At 46.1% G+C, this 19,744-nt stretch overlaps 2 protein-coding genes across 3 annotated transcripts in view; one reads left to right on the forward strand and one right to left on the reverse strand.

Moving 5' to 3' along the window:
• Window positions 1–15,113, reverse strand: part of TDP2 (tyrosyl-DNA phosphodiesterase 2) — a 56,341-nt gene extending 41,228 nt beyond the window's left edge. Inside the window, exons 1-2 of one of the 2 annotated variants that reach the window (XM_073631161.1) lie at window positions 14,869–15,113; window positions 13,600–13,742 (exon numbers count right to left, since the gene is read on the reverse strand). In XM_073631161.1, coding sequence (XP_073487262.1) covers window positions 13,600–13,742; window positions 14,869–15,021 — 296 coding nt within the window. In that variant the 5' untranslated portion in view covers window positions 15,022–15,113. The remainder of the gene's footprint in view (window positions 1–13,599; window positions 13,743–14,868) is intronic. The other variant, XM_073631160.1, reaches the window with a different exon arrangement.
• Window positions 15,114–15,224: 111 nt separating this feature from the next.
• Window positions 15,225–19,744, forward strand: part of ACOT13 (acyl-CoA thioesterase 13) — a 32,759-nt gene continuing 28,239 nt past the window's right edge. The window contains exon 1 of the mRNA XM_073631162.1: window positions 15,225–15,547. Within this exon, the coding sequence (XP_073487263.1) occupies window positions 15,464–15,547 (84 nt within the window). The 5' untranslated portion in view covers window positions 15,225–15,463. The remainder of the gene's footprint in view (window positions 15,548–19,744) is intronic.

Consider the following 19,744-nt stretch of genomic DNA (forward strand, 5'->3'; position numbering starts at 1 on the left):
TGTTTCGAGTTTGCTTCGCGTTCAATTGACATATCAGATTTCTTCTGGCAGTGGACCGAACTCTTCACATCAGATTTGAGTGCATGTACCGTGTACTCCAGCCGGGTATTCTTTGCGATATCAGCTGAGTACTGTTTTTAATTGGTCAGTTCACCTGTAACCCAATAATGACACATTAGAGCAGTATATACAGTAGCTCACAAAAGTGAGTACACCCCCCTCACTTTTTATATCTTTTCATATGACAAACACTGAAAAAATGACACTTTGCTACAATGTAAAGTAGTGAGCGTACAGCTTGTATAACAGTGTAAATTTGCTGTCCCCTCAAAATAACTCAACACAGCCATTAGTGTCTAAACCGCTGGCAACAAGAGTGAGTACACCCCTAAGTGAAAAATGTCCAAATTGGACCAAAAGTGTCAATATTTTGTGTAGCCAACATTATTTTCCAGCACTGCCTTAACCCTCTTGGCATGGAGTTCACCAGAGCTTCACAGGTTGCCACTGGAGTCCTATTCCACTCCTCCATGACGACATCACGGAGCTAGTGGATGTTAGAGACCTTGCGCTCCTCCACCTTCCGTTTGAGGCTGCCCCACAGATGCTCAATAGGGTTTAGGTCTGGGGAAAAGCTTGGCCAGTCCATCACCTTTACTCTCACAGCTTCTTTAGCAAGACAGTGGTTTTGGAGGTGTGTTTGGGGTCGTTATGTTGGAATACTGCCCTGCGGCCCAGTCTACGAAGGGAGGGGATCATACTCTGCTTCAGTATGTTACAGTACATGTTGGCATTCATGGTTCCCTCAATGAACTGTAGCTCCCAAGTGCCGGCAGCACTCATGCAGCCCCAGACCATGACACTCCCACCACCATGCTTGACTGTAGTCAAGACCTACTTGTCTTTGTACTCCTCACCTGGTTGCCGCCACACACGCGTGACACCATCTGAACCAAATACGTTAATCCTGGTCTCATCAGACCACAGGACATGGTTCCAATAATCCATGTCCTTAGTCTGCTTGTCTTCAGCAAATGGTTTGCAGGCTCTCTTGTGCATCATCTTTAGAAGTGGCTTCCTTTTGGGCCGACAGCCATGCAGACCAATTTGATGCAGTGTGCTGCATATGGTCTGAGCACTGACAGGCTGACACCCCCCCCCCCCCCCCCCCTTTCAACCTCTGCAGCAATGCTGGCAGTACTCATGTCTATTTCCCAAAGACAACCTCTGGATATGAAGCTGAGCACGTGCACGCAACTTTTGGTCGACCATGGCAAGGCCTGTTGAGTGGAACCTGTCCTGTTAAACCACTGTATGGTCTTGGCCACCATGCTGCAGCTCAGTTTCAGGGTCTTAGCAAGTTTCTTATAGCCTAGGCCATCTTTATGTAGAGCAAAAATTATTTTCAGATGCTCATGTTTTTTGCCATGAGGTGCCATGTTGAACTTTCAGGGACCGGTATGAGAGAGGGGGCAATTCAAAAAAAAAAAAAAAAAAAATTAATAATAATAATAAGCCAAGCAACCAAATTTAACACACCTGCTCCCCATTCACACCTGAGACCTTGTAACACTAAAGAGTCACATGACACCGGGGAGGGAAAATGGCCAATTGGGCCCAATTTGGACATTTTCACTTAGGGGTGTACTCATTTTTGTTGCCAGCAGTTTAGACATTAATGGCTGTGTGTGTGAGGGGGACAGTAAAATTTACACTGTTATACAAGCTGTACACCTACTTTACATTGTGGCAAAGTGTAATTTCTTCAATGTTGTCACATGAAAAGATATAATAAAACATTGACAAAAATGTGAGGGTGTACTCTTGTGAGATACTGTAGGTGATTGTGGTGACTAGTTCCAATAGGTAATGACAAAGATAACATTTGCGCAAAACACATCTACCTCTTTGTTCCCTGCTCCATCTGTCAACCACAGGTCATTTGAAGCTTCAATAAAAGATTTTTGGAAGTGCAGCCGTTCTGAATCATTTCCTTATGGATCAGTCTATTGTTCTGTAACCTAGTCAAACACAGCTTGACCTTTTGACATATATGACCTATGGCAATTAATGATACAGTGTCATCTAGGGAGGTTGAATTGGAGAAGGTTTCACCTATAGCTGACATCAATGTAATAAGGCAGAAAAAGATATGGTCAGGTGGGATTGTCTTCTCAAAACTTTCCAAATAAAAAAGGTCATCAGGGCGCGAGCCTCTGGTCCATAAACACAGTGTACTTTTAGGGTGTTCAGGGCAATCCTCTGATCCACCCCAGCCTGCAAAAATTCAAGTACCACTGGTATCGCAGGCCTAGAGGTTTTTCTATCCTGGCACCAGTGTGAACAAACCTTCCAGATCTTTGAGTAGATCTTTCTAGTGATCGGCTTCCTATGGGGGTCCCACCATGGGGCTATCAGGATCAGTTTGTACTCTGAGCAGCCCAGCTTTTGTAGGAGGAATGCTAATGGGGAAAGCTGTACACTAGGTAGCAATCCCAGTCCTGTGCTAGAGCATCCCACTCCCTCCGATCCCCCCTCGCTGGTGAGAGAAAAACACTCCACCTTCCCGTTCCCTCTGTGGACAAAAAGATCCATCTCCAGCACTCCAAACTGCTGACTTATCTGAAGGAACACGTCTTGGTTTAACTCCCATTCCCCCTGGTGGATGGGCTGTCGGCTTAGAAAATCTGCCACCACATTGGTGGTCCCCCGATATGGACTGAAGGGTTCCTTTGGCCCAACCTAGAACTTCTAAAGCCAATTTTAGGAGTCTCCTGGACCTCGTCCCCTCCTGACAGTTCAGGTAAGACGGTTGTCACATTGTCTGATAGTATTTGGACTTCTAGTCCTTGCCCCCCCAACTGAAAGCCTTCAATGCTTGACCCACCACCAGGAGCTCCCTGTGGTTGGAGGAGGCCTTGCTTGGGTCGGGGTCCAAGAACCCTGTGCCCGGAAGTCCTTTAAGTAAGCATCCCAACCCCAGGCGCTTGCGTCGTTAGTGATCTTTACTGGGTTCCACTGGGCCCAGGGACGACCTGACTTGAACCTGTCTTGGACCAGCCACCATTTCAGGGAGGCCCTTACTTTTGCCGGGATAGAAACCCTCCCGTCCAGCGACTCAGTCTTTTTGTCCCAGGAGGATAGTAGGAAAACCTGCAATTCCCTGGAATGGAGCTGAGCCCAGGGAACCGCTGGAATGCAGGCGGTCATTAGCCCTAGGATTTTCATAACCTGTCTGCAAGAGCCGCTCCTGGGTTCCATTAGTGATGAAACCGCCGTTACCACTTTCTCCCTCTGGGATAAAGCTTTTGAGCACTTGCATCCACCAAGTAACCCAGGAAAGTTTATCTGGAATGGATCAAGAGATGACTTCTCCCGGTTCACTATCCAACCCAAGGTCTCCAAAGTGAGAATCACTTTGTCTATATCTGCTCTCACTTGTTCTAAAGACGGGCCGTAAATCAGGAGGTCGTCTAGATAGGGTAGAAGGGAAATCCCCTGCAGATGCAGGTAAGCCAATGCCTCTGCCAGGACCTTTGTGAATACCCTTGGGCTTGAAACTGCCAATGCTGTATAACTTTGCTCGTGAGGACTGCAAATCTTAAACAGACTGATGTTGCAGGGCAATCGGGACATGGAGGAAGGTGTCCTATAAATTTATTGTAGCCATGAAGGCATCCTTCAACAGATGTTTGCGCACACTGTATATGCTTTCCATCCGGAAGCTCTTTTGTTGCAGAAACTTGTTCAGCTTCCTGAGGTTTGTTATCAGGTGAAATTTCCCTGATGGCTTCTGGACAATGTAGAAAAATCCCTAGTAGAGCTGTTCCAGTGGTATAGGGACAATTACCTCCTGTCCCGCCAGATCCTGCAAGTTGTCAAGCAACCCTGCTGCCCTTAAAGGATCCTTGGGTGGATGGGTCAGTATAAAGATTTGTGGGGGAGGGGAGAGAAGTTACAACTGATAGCCTTCTATTAGAATCTGCAAGATATAGTCGCTCTGAGATCTTTCTCCACTGTGGAATAAAGAAAGAAAGTCTCCCCCTTACCCTGAGGCTGGTGTCACTTGGGCTGCTTGTTGGTGTCTTTGGGTCCGGAAAAGAGCAGACCACCCTTCTGTCTGTTCTTTCCTTAACCCCCACACCTTCTGTTTGAGTTCTTCCTGGCCATGAATTGGCCCTGGTTAGGGGGACCAAAAAAAAAAATTATAAAATAGGCAGAATATTATGTAGATATAGAGAAAGATCTGACAGGTCCCGATACAGGTCCAAAGAGCTGGGAACCCTCAAAAGGTGGTCCGCAGAGCCGTGACCTGGAAATATGATCCCCTTCTCACGACTTGACCCAGATGGCCCACCTTGCAGAGTTGGAGGGCTGCTGACTTAGCCATGGTCCTGACAGTTTCTACTGCTGCATCCGCCAAGTATGCCACTGCTTTACTCAACATCTCTAGAGAGTCTGACTTCCTTAGAATTATTTCCCCTCATGACATGGCTGGAGAGTCTGTGCAGCCAGGCATCTACATTCCTTGCTACACAGGCTGACGCCAAGGCAAGAGCAATGCTTGCCGCATTGGCATCCCACGCTCTTCGTAGCAGCCTTTGCAGCAGTTTAGTCCATTATGTTACCTGAGGATAAACCAGATTTCTTCGAGACCTGTAAAAGGGCTGCATCCAATGTGTCTTGAAGAATTTCTCCTCTTCCCCAAATGGAAACCTCCTTGTCCATGTTTTGAGTTTAAGGACTTCTCTCTGGGTCCTTCCACTCTCTCAAAACAAACTCTTTGAGGGTCTGGTGGACTGGGAAGACATTTGGCTGAGGTTTTCCCAGTCCCTGTACATCTTATGCCGGGTGGACATCCGAGTTGGTGGCTCCAGGATTTCCTTTGAGGTGTAAATTGCCCTGAGTAGCTCCTCCCGGTCTTCCACGGGAAAGAGGTGTCTACTGTGCCTGGAACCCTCAATGTCCTTGCTTTCAGACTTCGAATTTTCTCCCTCTTCTAAGGAGCTTCGGATCTGACTCCCCTGGGTCCTCAAATTCCTCTACCCCAGATGTAAGAGAGGAGAGAGGTCTCTGCCGGGTTCTCGAGGTTCTGTCAGATGCCACCCGTTGAGAGGGGGTACTGTTTAGAGGTCGACCGATATGGGTTTTTCTCTGGCCGATGCCGATATTTAGAAATCGCGGTGGCCGATGGCCGATATGTGATGCCGATTTTTTTGGGCCGATATATTTGGCCGATTTTTTTTCTTCATCTCATAAAATCTAACAGTTAGACCCCTTTCACCCTGGGGCGTTTTTCAGGCGCTTTTGGGCTAAAAATAGCGCCTGTAAAGTGCCTGTAAAATGGCTCCCCTGCAGTCTCAGTGTGATATCCCGAGTGCTTTCACACTGAGGCGATGCGCTGGCAGGATGTAAAAAAAAGTCCTGCAAACGGCATCTTTGGAGCGGTGTATACCGCTGCTCCACCACTCCTGCCCATTGAAATGAATGCGCACCGCTGCCGAAGCGCCTGCAAAGCGTTTTGGCAGCGGCGCATTTAACCCCTTCCTCGGTCGCTAGCTGGGTTATAAGCGCCCCGCTAGCAGCCGAATAGCGCCTCTAAAATGACGGTAAAGCGCCGCTAAAACTAGCAGCGTTTTACCATCAACGCATGCCCGCTCCAGTGTGAAAGCAGCCTTAAGTAATACAGAAATTTTTTTTCATTTAAACATTAAACAAAACAAACCTTCAATCAGTTCACTTGTATGTATAATTTAGAAAAACAAAAAAACAAAAAAACAAAACAAAAAAAAAATATCTTAAATAATAAATACACAAAAACAGGTAATCAAAACTTTTGGACGAAAAAAAATGGGCTAACTTTACTGCTTAGGTTTTTTTTTTTAATTCATTACTGTATTTTTTTTTTTTTAAATTGCGTTTGAAAGACCGCTGCGCAAATACCGTGTGACATAAAATATTGCAACAATCACCATTTTATTCCCTAGGGTCTCTGCTAAAAAAATATATATAATGTTTGGGGGTTCTAAGGGATTTTCTAGCAGAAAATACAGGATTTTTACTTGTAAGCAACAAGTGTCAGAAAAGATTTAGTCTTTAAATGGTTAAACTGAGAGCTTCTACACACAGAGTTCAGTCTATTGATAAAAAGAACCTGAAAGATACAATGTATCTTCTTATCAGACTTGGCAGGCTGCCCAGAGGAGGAGAGAATCCTCTCCACAGATAACTTAAGGAAACTTGCATTAACTTCTATTACAGAAGTCATTTGCAAGTCACGGCTGAAGTTATAATCGGCCTGTTTTATCAGCACAATCGGCCGATGCCGATTAAGTAAAAAACGCCAAATATCGGCCGATATATCGGCCGGCCGATATATCGGTCGACCTCTAGTACTGTTCCTAGGACAGATTCTCTACCACTAGTGCTAGGCCCTTCTTTTGATGCCATCACCTTTTTTTTAGAGATTGGAGCATAGCAAGCATCTGACTGTACTGAGGGGAAGTCCCTCATCACTTCTGAGGTTTCCTTGCCTGACAGTTTATGGATGCATCTATAGCAAAAAGGTTTCACATGATCCTGTGGAAGCTTTTCATTGCAATACCCACACCTTCTTACTCTGGGGAGGGTTTTTTTTTGGGCTTATGCCTGTGGGCCCCTTGAGCAGATCCACTGGGGGTTCTAGGGAGATAAAAGAAAAGACAGTACCCATAAATCTTAACAGGCTGTATATCTCCTTGCTCCCACCAAGGGGTGTGGGTAAGACCACCCTTACACAACCACTTGCTATGCCAAACAGAGGAAGACTCACTACCCATGGCTGCAGCCACTGCTGTATCCTCCTCTCCACTCCTGGTCACAACAGACTTGCTGTGGGTGGGAAGGTGAGAGGGGCTCATGGGACCTCCACCTTGCTTCTCCAGATATTTATGGGTCTGGCCACCACTGTCCAGCACCATTTTGCTGGAGCCCCGCCGCTGAAAGCGAATTAGGCCTCTAGCACGAGGCCTCAGGTCGGCGCTGGGCAGATGCCGGCACGGCAGCTCTACCATATTGGCGTAGTCCAGCGCCAGAAGTGACGTTGCCCGGAAAGGGAAATGGCGCCATCTTGCTCCAGCCAGAACGCTCTCTCCTCTCCCAGGAGTGCTCCACCGATCTTCCAGGGACCTGCGCTGGCGTGTGAAGCTGCCATCTACCCCTCCCAGATGACCTGGACTCCAGTCGACCCTCCGGATCTTTCAGCCCCCAAACTGAATCTGACCTGGGTGGAAGGTAAGGGCGTGTACCCATTGGAGCTTCAGGACACCCCTCAACGTGGGGGGGGGGTTAGGGGTGGTGTCGGGGGAACATCCGCTACCGACTTCAGGGCCAACAAAAATAAAATGTTTTGCTGCTGGGAAACACAATCAAGAACTGAGGTGCAGGGGGCCTTTTAACCTCATGTGTTGATTGTGTTTCCTGTCAGGTGGACTAGTCATCTCAGGTGTGCCGTACTGGAAGAGGACTAGAGAAAACATTGTAATAGTTTTGTATGTAGAACATCAATACACTGTAGAGGCCCAACCTTCACTGCTTTGGAGCGCAAAGTAACCTTAATAGACAAAAGCAAAAAACACTGGCAATGAATAAGATCCCATTCACACAGGGCAATTAGCTGTGTGCCCCATGTCATACCAGCACAGGTGTTGTGTGCATCTCCATACTGGCAGTCCCATAGAGGTCTATTGGGACATGCAGCTGCACGCACACAGCTGCTGTGTGCCAACCATGCAGGTATGTGTCCCCAAATTGACCCTGGGTGCATTCATGGTCATACACCTGCACCAATATCACATTGGGACACTGGCTATGTAGCCCTGTGTGCCAATAGACATCTATGGGGCTGCTGGCACAAGGATGCATGCAACACCTGTACATCCTTGTACCAGTAACCGAAGGCCCTGCTCAGTACATGCAGCTATGTGCCCTACGTGAACAGGGCCTTAAGTGACCTTGGCTTAGTTCTAGTATTTTAAAAAATCAAGTTAGACTTACCGGTAACTTGTTTTCCAGGAGTCTTTCAGGACAGCACCTTGAGAGCGTGGCTCCACCCACTTGACAGGAAACACACCTCCACCAAACTTTAAAAGGAGGCTCCTTCCCACTTAGTAGTAGTAGAGAACCTCCGGCCCAAGCTGGAACACAATCAGAATATGGTTAGTCACAGCATAGTAATTTAATACAAGAAGGGCGGGTTGCTGCTGTCCTGAAAGACTCCTGGAAAACAAGTTACCGGTAAGTCTAACTTGATTTTTCCCTTAACGTCTTTCAGGACAGCACCTTGAGAGGATAAGAGACTTACCCACTTAGGGAGGGACCACAGCCTGCAAGACCTTTCTGCCAAAAGCTTGTTCACTTGCTGACAGAAGATCCAGCCTGTAAATGACGGACAAACGTAACTTGACCACATAGCCGCCCTACAAATCTGATCTGGGGTGGCACCAGCCATTTCTGCCCATGTAGTGGCCTGAGCCCTGGTAGAATGCGCTTTAATTCCCAGCGGGGGAGATAGCCCCGATTGAGAGTAGGCTGCTAGAATAGATGACTTAAGCCATCTAGCTATAGACCCCTTAGAAGCTTGTTGGCCCTTCTTTTTACCAGAAAAAAGTATAGAGAATCCGAGGATCTAAAATTACTTGTTACCTCCTGATACTGTAATAAAGTCCTTCTTACATCCAAATTGTGGAATTTGCCTTCTTTTTCCCCCAAAGGGTTAGAGCAAAAGGTTGGCAGGATGATCTCCTGCGACCTATTGTGTCCTGACGCTACCTTTGGCAAAAAACCCGGATCGGTTTTAAGTATAATCCTATCTGTGTAGATAGTTAAAAAGGTTCTCTTAACAGATAGGGCGTGCAGCTCACCAATTCTCCTTGCAGACGTTATTGCAACTAAGAACAAGGTCTTAAGAGTAAGATTCCTTAGAGAGATTTCTTGTAGTGGTTCAAAAGGTTCCGTTGTAAGGGCTTGCAGGACCACTGATAGATCCCAATTGGGAAAGTGCTTAGCCGGAGCTGGTCTAGATCTGGTAAGTGCCTTGAAAAATCTTATAACCAAGGGCTCCGAAGAGATTGGTCTTTCTAGAAATACTCCCAAAGCAGCTACTTGAACTTTAAGGGTGCCGATTGACAATCCCCTGTCTGCCCCCTCTTGAAGAAATTCCAAAATTGACACTAAATTTCTTACTTTTCTCTTAGTCAAATGACAAAAAGAGTTGAAGACCTTCCAATATTTAGCATAGATTTTTCTGGTCACTATTTTCCTACTGGAAAGTAAGGTAGTTACCAAGGGTTGTGACAGACCTTTGCTTCTTAACAACTGCTCCTCAGAAACCAGGCCGTGAGGCTTAGACTGGCCACTCCCGGATGCTGTATTGGACCCTGTAGGAGCAGGTCCTGCCAGAGAGGCATCCGCCAAAATGGTCTGACTGCCATCTGTAGAATGGTGGAAAACCATACCCTCTTTGGCCAAAATGGAGTAATTAGGATTACTGCCACCTTCTCCCTCTGTATCTTCCTTAACACCAACGGGATAAGTTGGAAAGGAGGAAATGCGTAACCCAGATGGAAGTTCCAGGGCTGGATTAACACATCTGTCCCCTGGGCCTTGTCGTTTCTGTGAATAGAGAAAAATACTGGGAGTTGTGTATTTTCCTGTGACGCAAATAGGTCTATTTGCGGTTGACCCCAGACCCTGGTAATCGTAGCAAAGATTTCCGGATTCAGGCTCCATTCTGACTCCTGAATCCGCCTTCTGCTTAGATAATCTGCCACTACATTTAAGGTGCCTTTGAGGTGGACTGCTGATAAGGACCGAACATGCTTTTCTGCCCAAACCAGGATCTTTGAAGCTAGCAACTGAAGTGTTTTGCTTCTTGTACCCCCCTGTTTGTTTAGGTAGGCTATGGTAGTGGTGTTGTCTGAGAGGACCCGGACATGAGAACCTTGAAGGATAGGAGAGAAGGCATCTGAAGCTAAGGCGACTGCCTTTAGCTCCCTCCAATTTGAGGACCTCTTTGCTTCTGTCCGAGACCACATTCCTTGCGTGAAGTCTTGGTCTAAATGAGCTCCCCAACCCCATACACTGGCATCTGTCGTTACCACTTTTTCTATTGGAAATGACCAGAGCAGGCCTTCTGACAGATTCTCCTGTCTTCACCACCAAAGCGATCTCTTGACTTTGGTGGGTATCTTTACCTTTGCTTCCAGAGATTCTGACCTGTGATTCCATATTCTCAGGAGAAAGCTCTGGAGAGGCCTGAAATGTAACCTTGCCCATTGAATGGCTGGTATGGTTGCGGTTAGGGTTCCTAGGGATGACATCACTTGTCGGACTGATAATTCCTGGCTTGCCTGTAAGGACGCTACCACCTTCTGGATTTTCCCCTTCTCTTCTGGGAGAAAAATCTTTTGTTCCCTTGAACAGATCTGATACCCCAGGAATAGTATTTTCTGGGCTGGACTGAAATTTGACTTCTGCATATTTATGATCCAACCCAGGGTTTCTAGATGACCTCGGGTCTTTCCGAGGTTGTCTAGCAGTCTTTCCCTGGAGGGGGCAAAAAGGAGTAGCTCGTCCAAGTACGGAATTACCGCAATCCCCTGCATGCAAAGAGGTGCAAGCGCTTCTGCCATTATTTTTGTGAATATTCGTGGGGCAGAAGACAGGCCAAAAGGGAGGGCCCTGAATTGCAAGTGCAGAACCTCTTTTCCCCAATTTTATCGCCAATCTTAGGAATCTTTGGGACTGCGGGGCTATAGGGATATGCAGATAGGCATCTCGAAGGTCTATTGATGCCATAAAGCATTCCCTCGTCAATAGATTTCAGGTTTAGGATTAACCGAAAATCTCCGGATGGTTTCTTTATCAGGAATATACGGGAATAAAATCCCTGATAAAGCTCCCCCTGTGGGACGTAAGTCATAACCCCCGATCCTTTAGATCCTTTAATAGGCTCTTCATTGCCAGGGATCTTGTTACATCTCTTGGAAGATTTGTCACCAAGTACCTTTCTAGGGGGAGATCTGAAAATTCTATATTGTAACCCTGGGCTAGCATATTCAGAATGTACTGGTTTTCTGTTATGCTTGCCCAACAGGGGAGAAAGTCTTGTAGTCTTCCCCCTACCTGTAACCGACTGTCATTGCGTCTTGCTGGCTGACGCAGGAGGATGGAAAAGGACATTTCCTTTGCCCTTACCCCTCTGCCCTGACCAGCTTTTCTTTTTCTCTTGAGGCTTGTTCTGTTCCTGAGCCCTTTGAGTACGAAAAAAATGTTTGACTGGTTGTTTCTTCTTTTTGACAGGAAAAGATTTTTTTATCTGCAGTCCTGTCCAGAACTGAATCCAAATCAGGGCCGAACAATAAGTCTCCTAGAAAAGGGACCCCGCATAATTTGTTTTTAGATGCTGTGTCCCCTTGCCAAGTCTTTAGCCATAAAGCCCGTCTAACCGAATTAGCAAGGGCTGCCGCCTTAGCTGTCATCCTGATACTCTGCTGAGGCATCAGAGACATAGGCTACGGCTGCTGAGAGGGTAGAAAAGGAGTCAAGGATTTCTTGCTTAGGGGAATCTGCTATTATATGAGCTTTAAGCTGATTTACCCAATACTCCAAGTTCCTGGAGATGCAAGTAGTTGCCATTGCTGGCTTAAGGTTGCCCATAATGGATTGCCAAGTCCGCTTGAGCTGTTGATCCATTTTTTTATCCATGGGGTCTTTTAAGATCCCCATGTCCTCAAATGCTAGATCAGTAGATCCTGACACTTGAGAAAAGGCTGCATCAAGTTTTGGAACCTTATTCCAAAGAGCTGCTGGGTCTTCATCAAAAGGGAACCTTCTCTTATGAGCCCTAGAGAAAAATGGTTTCCTATCAGGGTCAGCCCATTCTTTCCTGATTGTTTCAGAAATCACTGCATGGACTGGAAAGGTACGGGACTTAGACTCACTAAGCCCTGCATACATCTTGTCATGTAAAGACATCTCCTTATGCTCTTCAAGGCCTAGAGTAGCATAAATAGCTTTTAAAAGGCCATCCACCTGATCCAAAGACAATTTATACTTGGAAGACATATTTTCCAGCTCATCTCCATCCTCATTCGATTCATTAGAATGGGATGGGGAAAGCCCTTCCCGGTTCAGTGGACCCATTTCTGCCTTTACTGCTGGGACTAACAGTGAGCCTTGAGAGGACTGAGGTAGTGGGCTGACTTGCAGATGGATAGGTAAGTGAGGATCTGAAGGATTGAATGGTAGCATCCAATTCCTTTTTAGCAGATGCGATTAGATCACTGCATGCGGAAGTGGTTTCTTCCCTCACCAAGGAGTCAATACATGCTTGACATAAAGCCTTTTTCCAGCCTTCATTTAACTTAATTTTGCATGAAGGACATTTCTTTCTAATCCCAGGGTCAGAGCTCTTGGCCTGCCATGATAAGGGAAAAAAGAGAGAGAAAAAAGACAAACCATCTTTTAGAGTCAGCCTGATTACTCAAGGTTGCTCACCACAGGTGCACAGTGAGAAAAGCTATCAGACTCACGTGCCCTGACAGGCCCCTCCGCCACCAGGGGGAAAAAATACCCTCAAACTTCACTAACATTTAGAAAGAAGAGGGCTAGAGAGAGACCCCACAGTAAAGCTGAGCAGAAACTACAGTCTGCTCCTTACCTGGGCCTTGCTGGTGCCTGTGCCTGTTCCACTCACTGCGGTTCCTGAATCCATGCTGAGGCAGCAGCGTGATGCCTGTGGCGAAAATGCCGGTTTCGGACTCCAATAGCACCTGTGCGCCGGACCGGAACCGGCAATAAATAGGCACCAGACCTATTCCTCCCTCCTCCCCCTGCGCTTCCGGCAGAAATGACGCCTGGCGCCTGCTCCATGGATGCCGCCCCACTTCCGGATACCTCACATCCGGCGGATGCAGTCCTCTGACTGCCCTTCCCAAGATGGTGGCGGCGTCAGGGAAAAAAAAATGTGCAGGCAAGGGAAAAACAAAAAAATGCCTGACGCCCCTGCCTGGGAGCAGCAATACCCGGAGCAGTCCTGGCTCTCCCCGAGCACTGACGAGGGAGAAGGAGCCCATCCACCCGGCACCTGTAAGCCTGTGGAAAATGGGAGGAATCGGCTCTCCTGAGGTAGGTAAAAAATAGTGGAGTAGGGAGCCTGTTCTCTCAGGACAGAACCTTGAGAGCTCCAAACTCCCACATGTGTTCCCGCCGGAGGAAACACAAACTGATAAGTGGGAAGGAGCCTCCTTTTAAAGTTTGGTGGAGGTGTGTTTCCTGTCAAGTGGGTGGAGCCACGCTCTCAAGGTGCTGTCCTGAAAGACGTTAAGGGAAAGTTTAATTTTTTTTTTATTTAAGAAAGGGCAACATCACATACAATCAAACACCCAGATGTTGTACAAATTCTAAGCAGCAGGGAGAGCATGTCACAGGTCTCATAGGTTATAACAAGTTATGAAATCAAGTGGTAAAAAACCTACTGTAGGTGGCCTTAGGAAAGTTTCTTTAATGCAGTGTTTTTTTGGGGGGTAATTTTATGTTGCAGTTGAGCTTTAATCTTACCAGCAATCTGGGGCGGTTACAGGCATTTGTTGTCCTTCAGACACAGTTTGTTCACTTTGAATTCCCTCCTGTCTCTCTTGATTTGTATTCCCCTCCTGCGAGATGCTCTCCACTCCGGGTTCAAAGTATGAGTTAATAGCTCTCTACAAATGGAAAAAAACAAAAAAAAACAAAACTTTTTTTTTTTTTTTAAACATGACTACCTTTAATTTGAGGATTTTAAAGTTCTAAGCGTAGTTTCAAGCAGTGATGAGTACACCCCCTGGCACCAAATTTTGAATTCCCTCCATTTTTCATAAACTAAAGCACAACTCCAGAGAGCGTTAAACTGCTCACTTACACTGCAAGGGTTAGATACTCATTTACATTGTCTGGGAAAAGTAGTTTTAGCACCCCCGTTCACATTGGAGCGATTTGCCATACAAGTTAACAGGTCAAATCGCATGACAAGTCACATCCCATTGCTGGCAATAGTAGTGTTCAAATTGATGCGAAGCCAACTTTGCGGTGCCGCATCGATTTGAAAAATTTCAGGTGTGACTTCGACATTTCAAAGCCGCACGCGATGTGAATGGGGGCTTAGGGCCCATGTGTAGACAGTCTAGGTTGACTGCGGGAAAAACCCTCTCCTTACCACAGCAGCTTCTAAACTCTTGTAAAAGGCCAAGTGTCCATAGACATACAGTATAAGCTTTTATGGAGTTGAGTTTAGGCAAAAACACACCCCAAAAGCTCCTAAAAATTTTAGAAGCTGTAGTGTACATGAGCCCTTATTTGCCTCATCCGTGGCTCCCCTGGCAGCTCACGCTCTCATGTCCCTTACTTTTCCAGAATTAGACTGCCCCTCTGCGTCCCCATGTTCAAAGCAGGAACATGGGCTCTACATCAGTCTTACCAACAAGGACAGCGCTCGGAGCACAGGGGAAAAGAGACCGTAGGGATCAATCTAGCTGCACAGAGGGAGCCAGCAGTAGAGGAAGCCTGCAGGAGCAGAGGATCAGCTAAGTAAAATGCTTCCCCCCAGACCAGTGATGGTGAACCTTGGCACTCCAGATGTTTTGGAACTACAGTTCCCATGATGCTCAGCTACACTGCAGAGTACAATGTAGGTTAATGTAGTTCCAAAACATCTGGGGTGCCAAGGTTCACCATCTCTGCTCTAGACCCAAACCTGCATTTAACCCTTGCACTACAGGGGCCACCCAACCACAAGGGAGCAGTTTTAAATGTCCCTAAATCCCCCTGTATAGAATATAAACACTGGCATACTTCCAGCTCCCAGTCATTCTCTGCCAGATAGCACTGAGCCACCCCCTGGTCGCAGCCTGCAATGCTGGCAAACGCCGTACACATCTGTTCCCGATCACTGATCACATCACCACCTTCTCCTTGTAAAGTCTCTACATTCTGCTCCTCGTCCATGCTTCAACTCACTCCAAACACATAGAGGCTCAGGACACGCCCTCCCCGGGCAGCAAAGCCACGCCTAATCCTCAAGTCTCGCTTTACCCGCGAATACTATTCCGTCCAATCACACGTCCGCCTCCACGAAGCAGTCTGCTGATTAGCGGAGCGCACGAGGGCGTTACGTCCCCTCGGCCAACAGCAGCGCAGCTGACACTTCTCGAGCTGAGGCACGTGATTGAAGTAATCCGGAAGTGTAAAGAGTTCTAAGCAAAATTACTCACTGAGCCTCTGCCGCCTGGTAGCCTACCCTACCTCACCTCAGCGCTGCTGTTCTCTGTTTCTACAGCGAGAGACGGCCACCCTTATTTATAACTATTTCCGTTTGGAGGCGGGGCTAAGGCGGAGTCATTGCTTCACTTTGTAGAGGTGACCTGCTGTCAGTGTAGATCTGCCAGTCATGGGCTCTGTTGGTGTGAACGTATTGAGGACGATGATGAGAGGGTTGAGTGAAGGGCCCGGATTTGACCGAGTACTGAATAAGGTATGACGGTCTGTGTTGGGGCTGCGATCTGATTGTACGATCTACCAAACTGACATATGAGACACACCTGAGCCATCCATTCATAGTGGAGCCATTTACTGAGGACTTTGTGCTGCTCTGTGGTCTAAAGGGGATTGTACAATCAGATTGGTGTATGGTCAGCTTTGGACACATGCAGGACTAATGCCAATAGGAACCCAACATTGTTTTCTGTGTACAATGCATGCGGTTTGCAGTGCAGGATTCAAGGGGTTAAAGTAGGCAGTAAGGAGGTGACAAATGCTCTCTAAAGAGTGACCTGAAGGCGGATCGCTCTTCAGAGATCAAAGCACATGTGAACAAGCCCTTATTCTACATTATATCATATTATAGTGGACAGTAACCCATAGCAACCATATTGTCAGATAAAGCATGGTTTCTGGTTGCTATGAGTCTGCATCAGTGTGGCTCTGCGGTAGTTCTTATCGCTGATCTCCATCCTTTTTTTTTTTTTTTTAAACCATTTCACACCTGGCCTATAGCAAAATGACAGCTGGGCGGTGGCTTTCCCATCCTGATTGGACGTCATATGACATCCCGTCAACATGTGTCGATCACGGGGCTGTGCAGTCTGTCCCCAGCCATGTCCACAGCTGATGACTGATCCGAGTATCGGCTCGGTGCTGGTACTATGTGACTGCCGTGTCCAATCACAGCACATCACATGACAGTTGTACACAATGGATTCCTTTCAAGCCATCTATTGTGTTGCTAGCTGTGATTGGTCAATTCAATCACATGGTACAGACAGGGCCAATCACAGCCCATATGTACCATGTGATTAGCTTTCGCAGCTAATCACAAGAAAACAATGAATGAATCAGTTTCATTCAGTAAAATGCTTGCTTATAGCATTGAGCAAACGTGTAAAAAAATTAAATACAATTCTGATCACTTGCCCAGAGCAGTAAAATGTTACTATGGTAACATTATATTGCTCTAGCACAGTGTGTTTAAAAAAATCATTAAAAAAAGTAATTAAAGTTATAATTTTTTTTTTTTTGTACTGTCACCAGTCAGTATCCCTGATCACTGACACACCAGTTATATGATGACGCTGTACTGCACCGGTGACAGTATGTGAAAGAAAATGTGATTTTCTTTTTTACGTTCTTCATTTTCCAAAGAATTATGACAAAAAATTACAACTTCAAAAAGCTTGCAATGCCTCTTACTAAATACCTAGGACTGTCTACTTTCCAAAAAGAGGTGATTTGGGGGATATTTATACTGTCCTGCCATTTTAAGGGTCTCAGGAAATGAGATGTCAGTACATCAGGATTGATCAATTTTCAGAATATCTATCTATCTATCTATCTATCTATCTATCTATCTATCTATCTATCTATCTATCTATCTATCTATCTATCTATCTATCATAGTTTGTGGACTAGTATAACCTTCCTATATACTAAATAATATACACAGATTTGGGGGGTATATTTACCAAAGAAATGTAGCAAAATACATTTTGGGCTAAATTTATGAAGAAAAATTATTTATTTGCAAAATTTTATAACATAAACCAAGAAAAACACGTTTTCTTTTTCAAATTTTTTGCGCTAAAAAAGACCGACAATTTTGAAAAAAAAACCCAATATTTTTTACTTTTTGCTATAATAAATATCCAAAAAAAAATTTCTTCATCAGTTTAGCGCAATATGTATTCTACATATTTTTGGTAACAAAAATCGTAATAAGTGGATATTGATTGGTTTGCGCAAAAGTTATAGCGCTTACAAAATGGCAGAAATATTTATGGCATTTTTATTATTATTATTATTAATATTTATTTTTTTTTACTGGTAATGGTGGTGATCTGAGATTTTTAGCAGGACTGCGACATTGCAGCAGACAGATCGGACTCTTTTGACACTTTTTTGGGACCATTGAGATTATACAGCGATTAGTGCTATAAAAATGCACTGATTACTGTATAAAGGACCCTGGCAGGGAAGGGGTTGACACTAGGGGGGCGATCAAGGGGTTAAATGTGTTCCCTGGGAGGAGTTTCTAACTGTGGGGGGGAGTGTACTGACTGAAGGAGGAGAGAGATCGTTGTTCCTTATTACTAGGAACAGACAAAATTCCAATTTAAGTAGGGGTGCAACGGATCAAAAAACTCACGGTTCGGATCATTCCTCGGATCAGGAGTCACGGATCGGATCATTTTCGGATCAACAAAAAAAATAAATAATTGAATTTACAAAAACCTGTGAAAATGCCACCACCACCATATAGTCCCCACTGTAATATCCACATCTCCCCCCACTGTTATAATATCCACAATCTCCCCCCACTGTAATAATATCCACAATCTCCCCCCACTCTAATAATATCCACAATCTCCCCCCACTGTAATATCCACAATCTCCTCATCTGTAATATCCACAATCTCCCCCCACTGTAAGATCCACAATCTCCCCCCACTGTAAGATCCACAATCTCCCCCCACTGTAAGATCCACAATCTCCCCCCATTGTAATATCCACAATCTCCCCCCATTGTAATATCCACAATCTCCCCCCATTGTAATATCCACAATCTCCCCCCACTGTAATATCCACATCTCCCCCCACTGTAATATCCACATCTCCCCCCACTGTAATATCCACATCTCCCCCACTGTAATATCCACATATCCCCACATCTCCCTACATCTCCCCCACTAATATCCACATCTCCCCCCACTGTAAGATCCACAATCTCCCCCCACTGTAAGATCCACAATCTCCCCCTACTGTAAGATCCACAATCTCCCCCCATTGTAATATCCACATCTCCCCCCACTGTAATATCCACATCTCCCCCCACTGTAATGTCCACATCTCCCCCCACTGTAATGTCCACATCTCCCCCCACTGTAATATCCACATATCCCTACATCTCCCCCACTAATATCCACATCTCCCCCCCACTGTAATATCCACATCTCCCCCCACTGTAATATCCACATCTCCCCCCACTGTAATATCCACATATCCCCACATCTCCCTACATCTCCCCCACTAATATCCACATCTCCCCCCACTGTAATATCCACAATCTCCCCCCACTGTAATATCCACAATCTCCCCCCACTGTAATATCCACAATCTCCCCCCACTGTAATATCCACAATCTCCCCCCACTGTCAGATCCACATCTCCCCCCACTGTAATATCCACAATCTCCCCCCACTGTAATATCCACAATCTCCCCCCACTGTAATATCCACAATCTCCCCCCACTGTAATATCCACATCTCCCCCCACTGTAATATCCACATCTCCCCCCACTGTAATATCCACATCTCCCCCCACTGTAATATCCACATCTCCCCCCACTGTAATATCCACATCTCCCCCCACTGTAATATCCACATCTCCCCCACTGTAATATCCACATATCCCCACATCTCCCTACATCTCCCCCACTAATATCCACATCTCCCCCCACTGTAATATCCACAATCTCCCCCCACTGTAATATCCACATCTCCCCCCACTGTAATATCCACATCTCCCCCACTGTAATATCCACAATCTCCCCCACTGTAATATCCACAATCTCCCCCACTGTAATATCCACATCTCCCCCCACTGTAATATCCACATCTCCCCCCACTGTAATATCCACATCTCCCCCCACTGTAATATCCACATCTCCCCCCACTGTAATATCCACATCTCCCCCACTGTAATATCCACATATCCCCACATCTCCCTACATCTCCCCACTAATATCCACATCTCCCCTCACTGTAATATCCACAATCTCCCCCCACTGTAATATCCACAATCTCCCCCCACTGTAATATCCACATATCCCTACATCTCCCCCACTAATATCCACATCTCCCCCCACTGTAATATCCACATCTCCCCCCACTGTAATATCCACAATCTCCCCCCACTGTAATATCCACAATCTCCCCCCACTGTAATATCCACAATCTCCCCCCACTGTAATATCCACAATCTCCCCCCACTGTAATATCCACAATCTCCCCCCACTGTACTATCCACATCTCCCCCACTGTAATATCCACAATCTCCCCCACTGTAATATCCACAATCTCCCCCACTGTAATATCCACATATCCCCCCACTGTAATATCCACATATCCCCCCACTGTAATATCCACATCTCCTCCACTGTAATATCCACAATCTCCCC

The sequence above is a fragment of the Aquarana catesbeiana genome, linkage group LG05 (genome assembly GCF_042186555.1).
Source record: "Aquarana catesbeiana isolate 2022-GZ linkage group LG05, ASM4218655v1, whole genome shotgun sequence".
NCBI classification, from domain to species: Eukaryota; Metazoa; Chordata; class Amphibia; order Anura; family Ranidae; genus Aquarana; species Aquarana catesbeiana.